The 13,238-nt window shown below is 40.8% G+C and overlaps 1 protein-coding gene across 16 annotated transcripts in view; it reads left to right on the forward strand.

Moving 5' to 3' along the window:
• Window positions 1-4,942, forward strand: part of ZNF532 (zinc finger protein 532) — a 171,769-nt gene extending 166,827 nt beyond the window's left edge. For 15 of the 16 annotated variants that reach the window (XM_073213151.1, XM_037016009.2, XM_037016033.2 and 12 more), the window contains 2 exons: window positions 679-826; window positions 2,396-4,942. In XM_073213151.1, the coding sequence (XP_073069252.1) occupies window positions 679-826; window positions 2,396-2,890 (643 nt within the window). In that variant the 3' untranslated portion in view covers window positions 2,891-4,942. Of the gene's footprint in view, window positions 1-675; window positions 827-2,395 lie in introns of all 16 variants that reach the window. The other variant, XM_073213148.1, reaches the window with a different exon arrangement.
• The last annotated feature ends 8,296 nt before the right edge of the window (window positions 4,943-13,238 follow it).

The following is a 13,238-nucleotide window of genomic DNA, read 5'->3' on the forward strand; positions in this document are numbered from 1 at the left end:
AACAGTAAATTCCTATCTTCTGAATAAAGTAAAACTGTGCTTATAATTGATAGGGGTTTCTTTTCTGTATAAGATGAAATGAAAACTTAAAAATCTGACCTATTTTGGATATCTGTTCAGTTTTCCACATTTTAATCCACTGAGTGACCACGTGTATTTGAGCACTGTGATTACAACCATGCATATGGAATTGGTGCTTTGATGAGGAATTTCACGGGGCTAGATGCTCTGTCTTCTCCGTTACGGCAGAGTGTACAGGAGTAATTAACATGGGCATGAAGGAGCCGGGGAGGGGCTTTCTCCATATTAAAGTGTCTCTCATGACGTAAATTCCGAGGAATGCTCTGAATCATTGTAAAGAAAATGTTTGAAATCTAATATTCTCCATTTTAAAATTAAAGCCATCCAGATTTGAGTTAAGGAAGCTTTAAACAAACACAGAAAATGTCTCATCTAAACCAAATTAAGCTGGTCTTATAAGGACACAAAAGCTGCAAAATTTTTTTTCACAAATTAGAAACTGTTTCATCACCAAGTTACTGCCTTTCGTATATACAGCTAGATCGTCTCGAGCCCTCTGAGCGAGCTGCTGGCTGGCAAAGGTCTTCTGGCAATGAGTGTCTTCTTCTGCAAGTTATTTTTCAGCAAGTAGTTATCTCCTTGTGTTTTGCCCCACAGGCACTGCCCAGACTCCAGGCGTACCTTCACGAAACGGTTGATGCTGGAGAAACACATCCAACTCATGCACGGTATTAAGGATCCTGACTTGAAAGAAATGACTGAAGCCACCAATGAGGAGGAAACAGAAATAAAAGAAGATACCAAGGTCAAACATTGCAGATAATCTCTTTACAGTGAACCTGTGTTGGCTTGCTTCATTCATTCGTTCTTTTCATTTAAATTTTTTTATTTACACAATTTAAAACATTTAGACTATGCATAAACATATAAAATAATAGGTCATCTTCCCCTACACCCATTCTAACCTTAAATCTTGCATCTAAAATTGAACCTTTGTTAAGTTTTTTTGTATTCTTCCAGAAATAGCTTTAGGGATGGATCTACTTGTATACGTTTTAAAATGTTATGTTGATTCACGTAAATTGTCTCTTAGCAGGAAGGAATGTATAAAGCTAGATTTTTTATTCATTGGCAATATGTAGGTTATGAAAGGTGCCTAATAAAAATTAAGTGATCCCTTTTAGCTTTTCTTCTAGTGATAAGTCACAAATTCATGCCTTATTCTTGTATCGGTGGATAGTGAACCCAAGTGAGACAACAGTGTATATAGTAACCTGTGTACAGGCGTGTGAGTGCCGTGTGCCGTTAGAGTAAAGCAGCAGGTCAGACCTTAGGAGGTCCTGCCGTCTTCGGCCTGTGCTTCATCTGGAATGTGCCTGGGTAAAAGCCTGTGTGTGCTTTCAAGGAGGTGACCACTGAGTAAGGCCTAATCAGAATTCAGGTCAGCTCATTAGGTTGTGATCCTTTCCCTCAGTGATCGTGGGATGGGGGGCATCAAATTAAAGAACGTATGTACAGGGGCAGCTCCGTCAAGGCCCAGTGTGAGAGGTGCTGTGTAAATGGGCCACGGAGATGGAGAAGGGAGCGTCCCTCTGGCATGGATGCCTGGAGAGCTAGAGGTGAAGGGATTTGATGTGGGGGTTTAGGAAGCTGGACAGGAAGGAGAAAGGCATGGCCAGCAGGGTGGTGGTCCCATGAACATGAGTGGGGAAGTGACTACACCAGCTGGGTTTTCAGTGCCCCTCCTCCTGCATGGTTGCAGAAAAGGCCAAAGTCCTGATGTTTTTTCTTCCGTAAGGTGCGATTTAGTCCACTGCCCCATGCCTCTCAGGCCTCATCTGCACACTCACCTGGTCCCCCTGTTGTCCCCTGGCCTCCCTCTGTCCCCGCAGCTCACAATCTGGGTCCCACAGACCTGCACCCTTCCTCCCACATGGCTGCATAGCTCACGCCCTCCCCACAGCAGGCCTGTTTTCCAACGTTGCCATCGCTGGGGCTGTCCCTGACCGCACTACGGAACCTAACAGTCCGGGCCCTACTCTGCTTCCTGTATCTGGCACACTGTAGGTCTGCACATTTGTTGTGTGTCTGGCTCCTAGTTGATGAATGCAGGGGACTTGTTGGTCCGCTGCCGGGCTCATTGGCCCAGGGATGCCCAGTGACATAGGGGCCTGGTTGCTACTTGTGGAGTGGATGGAGGGCATGGGTCTCTGGAAACGGGGGGCAGACTCGCAGCTGGAATAAACTGCAAATTCCCAGTGTGCTCACCACACACGTTTTCCTAGCAGCTCTCAAGTCTGAGAGAGCTGATCGTTTATCAGCCATAGAGCAGCATAGTTTTCAGTGTGTCATCCATGCTGTTTTTTTCTCAAAGGTTCCCAGTCCCAAGCGGAAGTTGGAAGAACCAGTTTTAGAGTTCAGACCTCCCAGAGGAGCAATTACTCAACCACTGAAAAAGCTAAAGATAAACGTTTTTAAGGTTCACAAATGTGCTGTGTGTGGCTTCACCACCGAAAACCTGCTGCAGTTCCACGAACACATCCCTCAGCACAAATCGGATGGCTCGTCCTACCAGTGTCGGGAGTGTGGCCTCTGCTACACGTCTCACGTCTCCCTGTCCAGGCACCTCTTCATCGTGCATAAGCTGAAGGAGCCGCAGCCGGCATCCAAGCAGAACGGCTCCGGGGAGGACAACCAGCAAGAGAATAAGCCCAGCCTCGAGGACGAGACGGCCGATGGTGCGGTGTCAGACCGAAAGTGCAAAGTGTGTGCAAAAACATTTGAAACGGAAGCTGCCTTAAACGCTCACATGCGGACACACGGCATGGCCTTCATTAAATCCAAAAGAGTGAGTTCAGCTGAGAAATAGCCACAGACCTTCCAGAGGGAAGATCCCTGTCCACATTGGAATCAAAAAAAGACACTTTTGTTACGGAAAGTTCACAGTATATTAGAGTTAACAGTACTGTCTAGGCTGTTGCAATATATTCTCTTTCAATGTACCTTCTCCACCTCGTCATGTATATCCTCGATAAGTATTAAAACAGTATTTGAGTTTAAAAGAGTTTGTATATATTTAAATGAATAACTTTTTATACTCTTTGTTACATGTTTGTATCAGTATTTAGTGGAAAATATTTTGAGTTTTGTTTTGTTTTTCTTTTTTTTGGGGTTAGACTTTTCTTTTTGTACCGTTTCTTTAAAACCAACTTCTTAGTAACAGGGGCAGTTCCTGAATTCAAATAAACCATTTTGTATGTTACAGATTTGAATGGGTTAACTAATTACAGGCTAAGATGATGCCTTTTTTAGTGTTTTTAATTTTTAGACTTCACTACATAAACTGTAGGTGATTGTGGGTCTCGAAACACTAGGGACTTTTAAGTGTCTTAGCACTACCCTCAACGTGCCTGCTCAAAAGAGTGCGCTCTCAGACAGAAATGCACTCCGGCGTGTGGCGTTTTTTCCTTCCAGGCCACGGCAAGCGGTGTTGAAAGCCTTGTAGGTAGCTTCTTTCCCAGTGGTGGACAAAAACGTAGGCCAGAAGTCCAGTAAGGAATGTGGATTTTCCTTAATTCCACCATAGAATGGGGAAGACAGGTGTTCTGAAGGCAAAAATGGGGACTGATTGTTCTCTGGGCACATCTGCAAGGCTGGCTTAAAGAGCACAAGGAGGTAAAAGTCGCGAAAGGGCTGGAGTACTGTAACAGTTACAAATGTGTAGTTAGACCAATAGATTTACATTGTCAGGTTTTTCTCGTGATTTATTAATTAACTATTACAAAAACTCAATGGAAAATATCAAGTATTACTCTGGCTCTTGACAGGAAAAAAAAGGAAATCACAGTTGACTTAACCCTTTGCTGTCTAAAAGAGTTGGCATTTCCTGATCTGGGTGCTACTGCCAAACGTTCTGGTACTTAGAGTTGGGATGCGCAACTTCAACCACTGACTTATCAATGCAGCAGCTCGCGTGTCACAACGGGCCGTTAGATTAAGCACTGAGCCGCCTGGTTTTCGTTCAGTCGTGTCAACAGGTCCCTTTAATATCAGTAGTTCTGCTTTATTGAAGTGCAGCTGAGGTACTTACTCTTCTGTCCCTTCCATTTATAGTTCTCTGGGAGAGTTATATTTTTCAGTTTTTGTTTTGTGTTTTCTTTTGCATTTTATATCTTGTATTTATCCCTAAACATGTTTTGTACTTTTTTTTTTTAAGAGAAATTCTTTTGTGTATATATAGATACTTGCATGATATACTGTAGTCAATGTTCGGTTCCTCAAAAGGTCTTGCTGCTGTCGGTGTTAATGCACTACATCCATCATAACTGTATTAAACACATTTCACATGTAAATAAACGTGGGACATTTGGCCCTTGTGCTTCTGTGAGAGAGTTATTGATAGTGGATCTCTGACGTCTTCATGAAGTTTAGGAAGTGATTCATTGCAGGGATAGGCTACAGGATATTGCAGACTTCTTCCCAGCAGAAGGATGGCATATTCATTTTCATTAGCAGTCAGCTATTTTGTCACTTTCTTGTTGACTCCATCAGTACGTTGGTTTAACCCAAGGACATGATTAAGTATTTCTCAACTTGAATTCGATTGCTGTTACTTGTTCTATTTATACCTGTATTGTTCTTAAGTTGTATTCATGGCACTTTCATATGTTTCTGCATTTGAACCTTGCAATAAACCATGAGGTGGGCTGCACAGGTCTTAATAGCCCAGTGTTACAGTTGAGGAAGCTGAGCTCAGATCAGATTCTTTGCCTAAGCCCCTCATAGCTGGTAAGTGGCTTTGCTGTTAGAACCCAAGTATTCTTGCTCTCAATCTAGTGCTCGCTCTATGTGTTTATGTACATAGTGACAAATATTCACTTATTCAACAAATAAAAAGTATGTGCAAAACATGATACTAGAATTTTTGTTTGTGGCACTGGCTTTTATAAGATAACCTGGAAGACTACCTACTCTTAATTACCTAGAGATGCTTGCTAGAATGAAATAAGCAGCTATCAAATGTGTAGCTGAGCATCCAAGAGAGTTTTAAAAAACACCCAGTGATCCAAAAATAAGAAATTGAAATGCAGAGTAGGAAAACAGCACACAATGCCTTAGCCCTGGGAGGCACCCTGAGGGGCTCAGCTGAAGAGAGGATTGGTGAACTGGAGGATAGATGGTGAAGAGATTGCCTGGAATATCGCATAGAGATGAGATGAAATATATGAAAGAACCTGGAAGTCAAGAAGGACAAAATGAAAAGATCTAACAAACTTAATAGTTTCAGAAGTAAGGAATAGAACTGGGAAGGGCTGTTTTGGAAAATTCTCGGCCATTAACAGAAGACATGAATGTTTGAATAAACAGTGTGAGTGCTGAGCAGAAATCGACATTGGGACGTGTGAATTCTACTCACTCTTCATTAGTTGTGGGTGCTGGGTGTGGTTGTAGATGCGGGTATTTGGGAAACAGGAGATAGAGCAAAGGCAGAAAATGGGCATGCCCCGTGAACTCTTAGGAGGCCATTTCCTCTGTTGGGTGGGAAAGTGGGAATGTGTGCTCGCAGAGCAGGCCTGGGCCAAGTGAAAAGCCTTGACTGCCAAACTAAGGGGTTTGTGCTCTGAGAGGGGTGAGTTCATTTGGACAGGGGAGTGGCATAACAGATTCACTGGTGACAGTATTTAGGAAGGTGGTGGGAGAGTGTATCGGAGTTAGTTACTTTATGCTATGGTTAGAACCCTAAGTCTCAATCTATAACAGTAAGACCGACTTCATGCTCATATTCGATGTCCACTGTGGGTTGACTGAAGACGTTGCTCCAAACATCCTTGTCTAACCCCACATCAAAAAAGTTGCTATTACTGTGGCAGAGGGAACGTGCAATGAAATTCTCTGATCCAGAAGTGATAGACGTCTCTTCTCACACTTCACTGGCCAAAACTAGTCCCATGTTCCCACCTAATCCCAAGGAGGCCAGGAAGTGCAATCCTCCCATGTGCCCAGAAGGCTGAAAGTATTTGAACAGCGTAAATGAGCATCACAGGAATAAAAAGCTTTAATCGATGCAACTATGATGTTGACACAGCTAGGACATGAGGACCTGACCTAGGGTCGTGGGAGTGGGCTTACAGAGGCTGCAGTTGTATGCAGCGTTTCATCAACAAGTAGCAAGAGGATATCGTGCTATGGGATAGAAAAAAAGTATGTCTGAAAAGTTCCATCTTAGGCAATTTTTTTAATAGATTTTTTTCCCCAAGATGTTAGATTACTTAAAAAGATAGATATGCAAAATATGCTTTTGTTTGAATATGTGTCTTTAGATGATTTTATTTTACCAATAATTAGAAGTAATGCATAAAGAAGAATGCTGGTAAGGTGGTAAAGACTTAAAAAATGAGGAATAGGAAATGTAGGCTTAGCCATGACATAGACCACTTCTTCCTCCCAAACACATTTTCTGCAAATTCCTGACTCCTACTCCAGTAAGCATTCTGAAGAACAGCTCTTCCACCCCAACCTCTGGTGGGCACTTCTCTCCAGGGTCAATGGGCTTATGAGTTCCTTTCCAGCATCTTTGACCAACAGGGAAGTTTCCTGTTGAAAATTTTGGCTGAGATTAATATATAATTTCATATTAATCTATTTATCATGCTGTGAGCACTGTTGGTTTTTTTTCCCTAATGAAACTTATTTATGAGTGAAGTTTCTCAATGCTTACATGTAAAAGAAAAATTGGAATAGAAGTGATGCAGAAATGCTATCTCATTCTAGTAATAACCAATATCCATCCATGGATACATCAAGCAATTTTTTTAAAATTTTGTTATCATTAATCTGCAATTACATGAAGAACATTATATTTACTAGGCTCTCCCCTATCCCAAGTGCCCCCCACAAACCCCATTACAGTCACTGTCCGTCAGTGTAGTAAGATGTTGTAGAATCACTACTTGTCTTCTCTGTGTTGCACAGCCCTCCCCATCTCCCCCCCCACATTATACATGCTAATCATAATACCCCCTTTCTTCTTCCCCACCCTTATCCCTCCCTACCCTCCCATTCTCCCCAGTCTCTTTCCCTTTGGTAACTCTTAGTCCATTCTTGCGTTCTGTGATTCTGCTGCTGTTTTGTTCCTTCAGTTTTTCTTTTGTTTTTTGTTTTTGTTTTTTTTTAATTGAAGGGTAGTTGACACATGTATTACATTAGTTTCAGGTGTACAACACAGTGATTCAACATTTATATACATGATAATTCTAGCTACCAGCTATCACCGTACAAAGTTGTTACAATATTTTGACTATATTCCTTATGCTATACATTACATCCCGGTTACTTATTTATTTTACAATTGGAAGTCTGTACTTTTTTTTTTTGTTTGTTTGTTTTTTGAGAGGGTGTCTTTTTCTTTTGTTCTTATACTCCACAGATGAGTGAAATCATTTGGTATTTGTCTTTCTCTGCTTGGCTTATTTCACTGAGCATAATACCCTCTAGCTCCATCCATGTTTTTGCAAATGGTAGGATTTGTTTTCTTCTTATGGCTGAATAATATTCCATTGTGTATATGTACCACATCTTCTTTATCCATTCATCTACTGATGGACACTTAGGTTGCTTCCATTTCTTGGCTATTGTAAATAGTGCTGCGATAAACATAGGGGTGCATCTGTCTTTTTCAAACTGGAGTGCTGAATTCTTAGGGTAAATTCCTAGAAGTGGAATTCCTGGGTCAAATGGTAAGTCTATTTTGAGCATTTTGAGGAACCTCCATACTGCTTTCCACAATGGTTGAACTAATTTACATTCCCAGCAGCAGTATAGGAGGGTTCCCCTTTCTCCACAACCTCGCCAACATTTGTTGTTGTTTGTCTTTTGGATGGTAGCCATCCTTACTGGTGTGAGGTGGTATCTCATTGTGGTTTTAATTTGCATTTCTCTGATAACTAGCGATGTCGAGCATCTTTTCATGTGTCTGTTGGCCATCTGAATTTCTTCTTTGGAGAACTGTCTGTTCAGCTCCTCTGACCATTTTTTAATTGGATTATTTGCTTTTTGTTTGTTGAGGTGCGTGACCTCTTTATATATTTTGGATGTCAAGCCTTTATCGGATCTGTCATTTACGAATATATTCTCCCATACTGTAGGGTACCTTTTTGTTCTATTGATGGTGTCTTTTGCTGTACAGAAGCTTTTCAGCTTGATATAGTCCCACTTGTTCATTTTTGCTTTTGTTTTCTTTGCCTGGGGAGATATATTCATGAAGAAGTCACTCATGTTTATGTCCAAGAGATTTTTGCCTATGTTTTTTTCTAAGAGTTTTATGATTTCATGACTTACATTCAGGTCTTTAATCCACTTTGAATTTACTTTTCTGTATGGGGTTAGACAGTGATCCAATTTCATTCTCTTACATGTAGCTGTCCAATTATGCCAGCACCATCTGTTGAAGAGACTGTCATTTCCCCATTGTATGTCCATGGCTCCTTTATCAAATATTAATTGACCATATATGTTTGGGTTCATGTCTGGAGTCTCTAATCTGTTCCACTGGTCTGTGGCTCTGTTCTTGTGCCAGTACCAAATTGTCTTGATTACTATGGCTTTGTAGTAGAGCTTGAAGTTGGGGAGTGAGATTCCCCCTACTTTATTCTTCTTTATCAGGATTGCTTTGGCTATTCGGGCTCTTTGGTGTTTCCATATGAATTTTTGAACTATTTGTTCCAGTTCGTTGAAGAATGTTGTTGGTAATTTGATAGGGATTGCATGAAATCTGTATATTGCTTTGGGCAGGATGGCCATTTTGACGATATTAATTCTTCCTAGCCATGAGCATGGGATGAGTTTCCATTTGTTAGTGTCCCCTTTAATTTCTCTTAAGAGTGTCTTATAGTTTTCAGGGTATAGGTCTTTATTCCTAGGTATTTTATTCTTTTTGATGCAATTGTGAATGGAATTGTTTTCCTGATTTCTCTTTCTATTGGCTCATTGTTAGTCTATAGGAAAGCCACAGATTTCTGTGTGTTAATTTTGTATCCTGCAACTTTGCTGAATTTCGATATCAGTTCTAGTAGTATTGGAGTGGAGTCTTTAGGGTTTTTTATGTACAATATCATGTCATCTGCAAATAGTGACAGTTTAACTTCTTTACCAATCTGGATTCCTTGTATTTCTTTGTTTTGTCTGATTGCTGTGGCTAGGACCTCCAGTTCTATGTTGAATAAGAGTGGGGAGAGTGGGCATCCCTGTCTTGTTCCTGATCTCAGAGGAAAAGCTTTCAGCTTCTCGCTGTTCAGTATGATGTTGGCTGTGGGTTTATCATATATGGCCTTTATTATGTTGAGGTACTTGCCCTCTGTTCCCATTTTGCTGAGAGTTTTTTTTATCATGAATGGATGTTGAATTTTGTTGAATGCTTTTTCAGCATCTATGGAGATGATCATGTGGTTTTTGTCTTCCTTTTTGTTTATGTGGTGGATGATGATGGATTTTCGAATGTTGTACCATCCTTGCATCCCTGGGATGTGTGTGTGGTTTTTTTTTAATGCCTATTTGAAAGGGGAAAGAAGGAAAATGTGAAGAACTTCGTAAAATAAAACATGACTTAAAGGAACCATTCACCTATCCCAAAGAATGCTCTGAAAAGAAAGAGGAGTCTGCCAAATGTGGAATCCTGTTTATGCCATTTAGTTACAGAATCAAGATGAGAGCTAGTTACGGGGAAACGCACAAGCACACAGACTTGTGAATCAGATGCGGTAAGGGTCCCAGATTGCACCTCTCTGTGTTAAGCGCACATCATCTAGGTATGGAACCTAGATACAGTTGCCTGAAAACTTGGCTCCTACTCTTACACAATTTACTCTTTGCTCAAATAGATCCTTGAACCTACTCATTACTTAAGGGTTTCCTTTTGAAATTATGAACTTCACATCCCTACAAGGTTCACTGTAAATCTTGGGATATGACAATGTGAATTTATGTCTCAGTAAAGAGCTTCTCTCCCTGCTATGCTTCTGGACTAGCAAATTGTAATCCTTTAGTCTCCATTATCCCCAAACCACTTATCCTAAATAGGCCAGCCTTGGTCCACATGGTTTGGTATGAGGCTGAATTTGAGAGTTGGCTACTGCAGTCTTCCCTGTAAAAGAGAAGTCTCTTTTGCATCCATTTCCCCCTTCCTGCTGTCCCAGTAGATTTTGGTGAACATTTTAGTGAGGACTCAATACACTGGTTGATAAAACTTTCATCATCTTAGTCTGTGTTTTTCTGGGAGTTTTCTCATTTGTATTTGCTGCCTTTATTGGAAAGGTAAACCTGCATGTGCCCAGCATTAGATCCTGTCTGAATTAGGGACTTAACAGGACACAAATAGCCCACTAGAAAGTGTTTTAAGAAAGTATGAAGAGACTATGCACAGAAGCAGGCTGGAACAAGTGTTTCTGAGGCACCTGAGGACTTAGCAATGGTGGGGAGCCTGTCCCACTCTGCCTGCTGAGCAGGGGCGGATGGAGCTGGAGCCCTGGAACAGGGTGCTTTAGATTCCTCACTTACATTTTCTTTCTAATTATCTCCAGGTTTATCCTGCAATTATACCTTCTCCCTAGTGGTTATTTTTACTTAAGGAAACAGGATAACATTTGCCAGAAAATATTCTTTGCTGGTTTCCAAATTCAATTTATGAGGTTAGTTCTGACTCATAAAACAGCACTATTTATAATGTTTCACAGTATTTAAGGGAACTGACTATTCAATTTGCTTTGCTATTTTATTGAAAGCTGCTTTTCCTCAAGTTTTTCTTCTAACTGTAAATTATACTACCCTGGCAGGTCTGTTTCTAGACACACTACTTGGCAAGCCTGTATTTTTAAACTAGGAGAACTGTAAAATTAGAGTCCACCATGTCACACTTGGCAGCTCAGCTCCAGCAAGTATGGCTTTAGCCCAAGAGTAATTTCTGATGTTTAGGTCAAATCAAGTTTAATTGAATTGGTTATTTCTGGAGAATAAACATTATTTTTTGAAAAAGAACAAGGAAGACATAGAGAGGATGGTGCGATGTGGAAAGAGGACAAAGCAGAGTTGCACGTGTCTAAGTATCCTTCATTTATCTTGATTTTGTCAGTTCAGCATCTTCCAGGTTTGGGGAGTCTGCTGCTGTATGAATCTCAAAAAGAGCTGGATCTTGCCTCTTACTCTGGAAGACAGTGATACAAAGAAACAGGTACAATTCAAATTTACTCATTCCAGTGGTGATGGTTGGGATGATTGCAGATGGAGAGTTACCTTGTGAATTGCACTTGTTGGTCAGGGAAACAGAAAGACCAAGATCTGGGAGGAAAAAAGTGGACATTGCTTAGCATCTCTGTCCACTGGGGAATCAGTGTGCCTTCAAGGAGTTCCTGAACCATCTTGGACCCAGGGAGTGCCGACATCGTGATGGGACATTTCAAAACTTAGAGTCTCGCTTCCCTCTGAATTAGATACCATCCAAGCAGCAGGACAGTATTAGCTATTTCAGAAGAGACTTATCGAGATAAACAGAAGCATATGCCTTCGTCCCCCCACCCCTCCTCACTCCCTCCTGGTTGTTCCTGTAACACACTGTTCCCTGTGTTAAGGACCTGGCACTTGCTGTTCCCTCTGCCTGGAATGCCCTTCCCTCAGTTGTCAGTCCTGCACAGGCTGCTGCTTGTTGTTTAGGCTGGCTCAGAAGTCTCCTGCTCAGAGAGCCTTTCCCCGTCACCCTGTAAAAATGTGCCTGCCCTGCCAACAGCACATGCCCACTTCACCCCTCTCCCATTCCCGTCCCGGCATTATTTGGCTCCTTACCACTTACCACCCCTGATACTATATGCTTATTTGTTAACTGTCAGCCATCCTCTGGATAAAAATCCTAAGCTTTTCCATGAACTACCTGCTTTCTGATCTGTAGTTGCCATTGCTTTTCTCATCCAAGAGGCATTTTTCATTTTGCAGCCTGCGAGCAGCAGTTATTAGTTATGTTTTCCTTATCAGGTTGATCCTTATTTTTGTCAAGCAAAGACAAATCCTTGTTTTCGCAAACCAGTTGCCAAATGATGAGAGGCCTAATGTTCCTTCCTTTTCCAGAGAGCGAGTTGCTTGAATAAAGTGACTGTGGCATTAATAACATCAGCTGATTGCTGCTGCCTCAGGAAACAATAAAGACCTGCTTGCAGGAAAGGAAGGCATTATTCACTTTCACGTCCTATTTTATGCCCAGCACATTGCCTTGCATAAAACATCTGCCTGAAGTGTCTTTGTAAAACAACCAAGTCTCTTTGAATCTCAATTAGTCATAATTTTATTTTTTAGGGGTTGGGACAAACATTAATTAGGTGCTGAGTTGTTAATTTCCCAGAAGGAAGACTCTTTTTTTTTTTTTTTAACTCAGGTTGTATTTTAAATTGATTTTAGTGGTTTTTATTATTGATGGTTACAATGTGGGTGGGTGTTCTCCTCATTTTATTTTTTTCCCCCAGTAGATAAAAGAGCATTCTAAAAGCAATAGCACCTTCTTTTCTTTTCTAGCATTTTCTAGAATGAATACTTTTTTTTTTATTAAGGTATCATTGATATATAATCTTACGAAGGTTTCACGTGAGCACTGTTGGGGTTACTACATTCACCCATATTATCAAGTCCCCTGACACACATACCCCATTGCAGTCACTGTCCATCAGGGTAGTAAGATGAATCACGTCCTTATTTTCCATATATACAACATCAACAACTGAATTGGAATGAAATTGAGGTTTCAGAGATTTTTCTGTTTAATCATTCTTAAAAATTCAAATTACCCCCTACCACACACACACACACACACACTTTTTAATGTAGAAATGTAAGCATATGAGATACATTTGGAATTGAGAGCTAGAATGCTAACTAATATTTATGGGTCAAGAGCTCTAATTTAATACTAGGAAACAACTGTGGAATAGGCTGATTTTAAGACTTTACAGACAGGAAAATTGAACCCCCTTCCGACAGAGCCATGGCTTCCACCCTGGTTTCTGATGCCAGAGTAGGTCCCTTTTAAAGTACAAGTTACCACTTTTTCTATACAGTTTCTGGTTGGATATTATCTTCCTTTTTTTTTTTTTTGCATTAAAGTTGCAATTTCTACCTCAATTTGAAAACATCTTCCAAGGTGTGTAATAACAACCAATGCGTTAATGGCAGAAAATGATTCTGAA

The sequence above is a fragment of the Manis javanica genome, chromosome 9 (genome assembly GCF_040802235.1).
Source record: "Manis javanica isolate MJ-LG chromosome 9, MJ_LKY, whole genome shotgun sequence".
NCBI classification, from domain to species: Eukaryota; Metazoa; Chordata; class Mammalia; order Pholidota; family Manidae; genus Manis; species Manis javanica.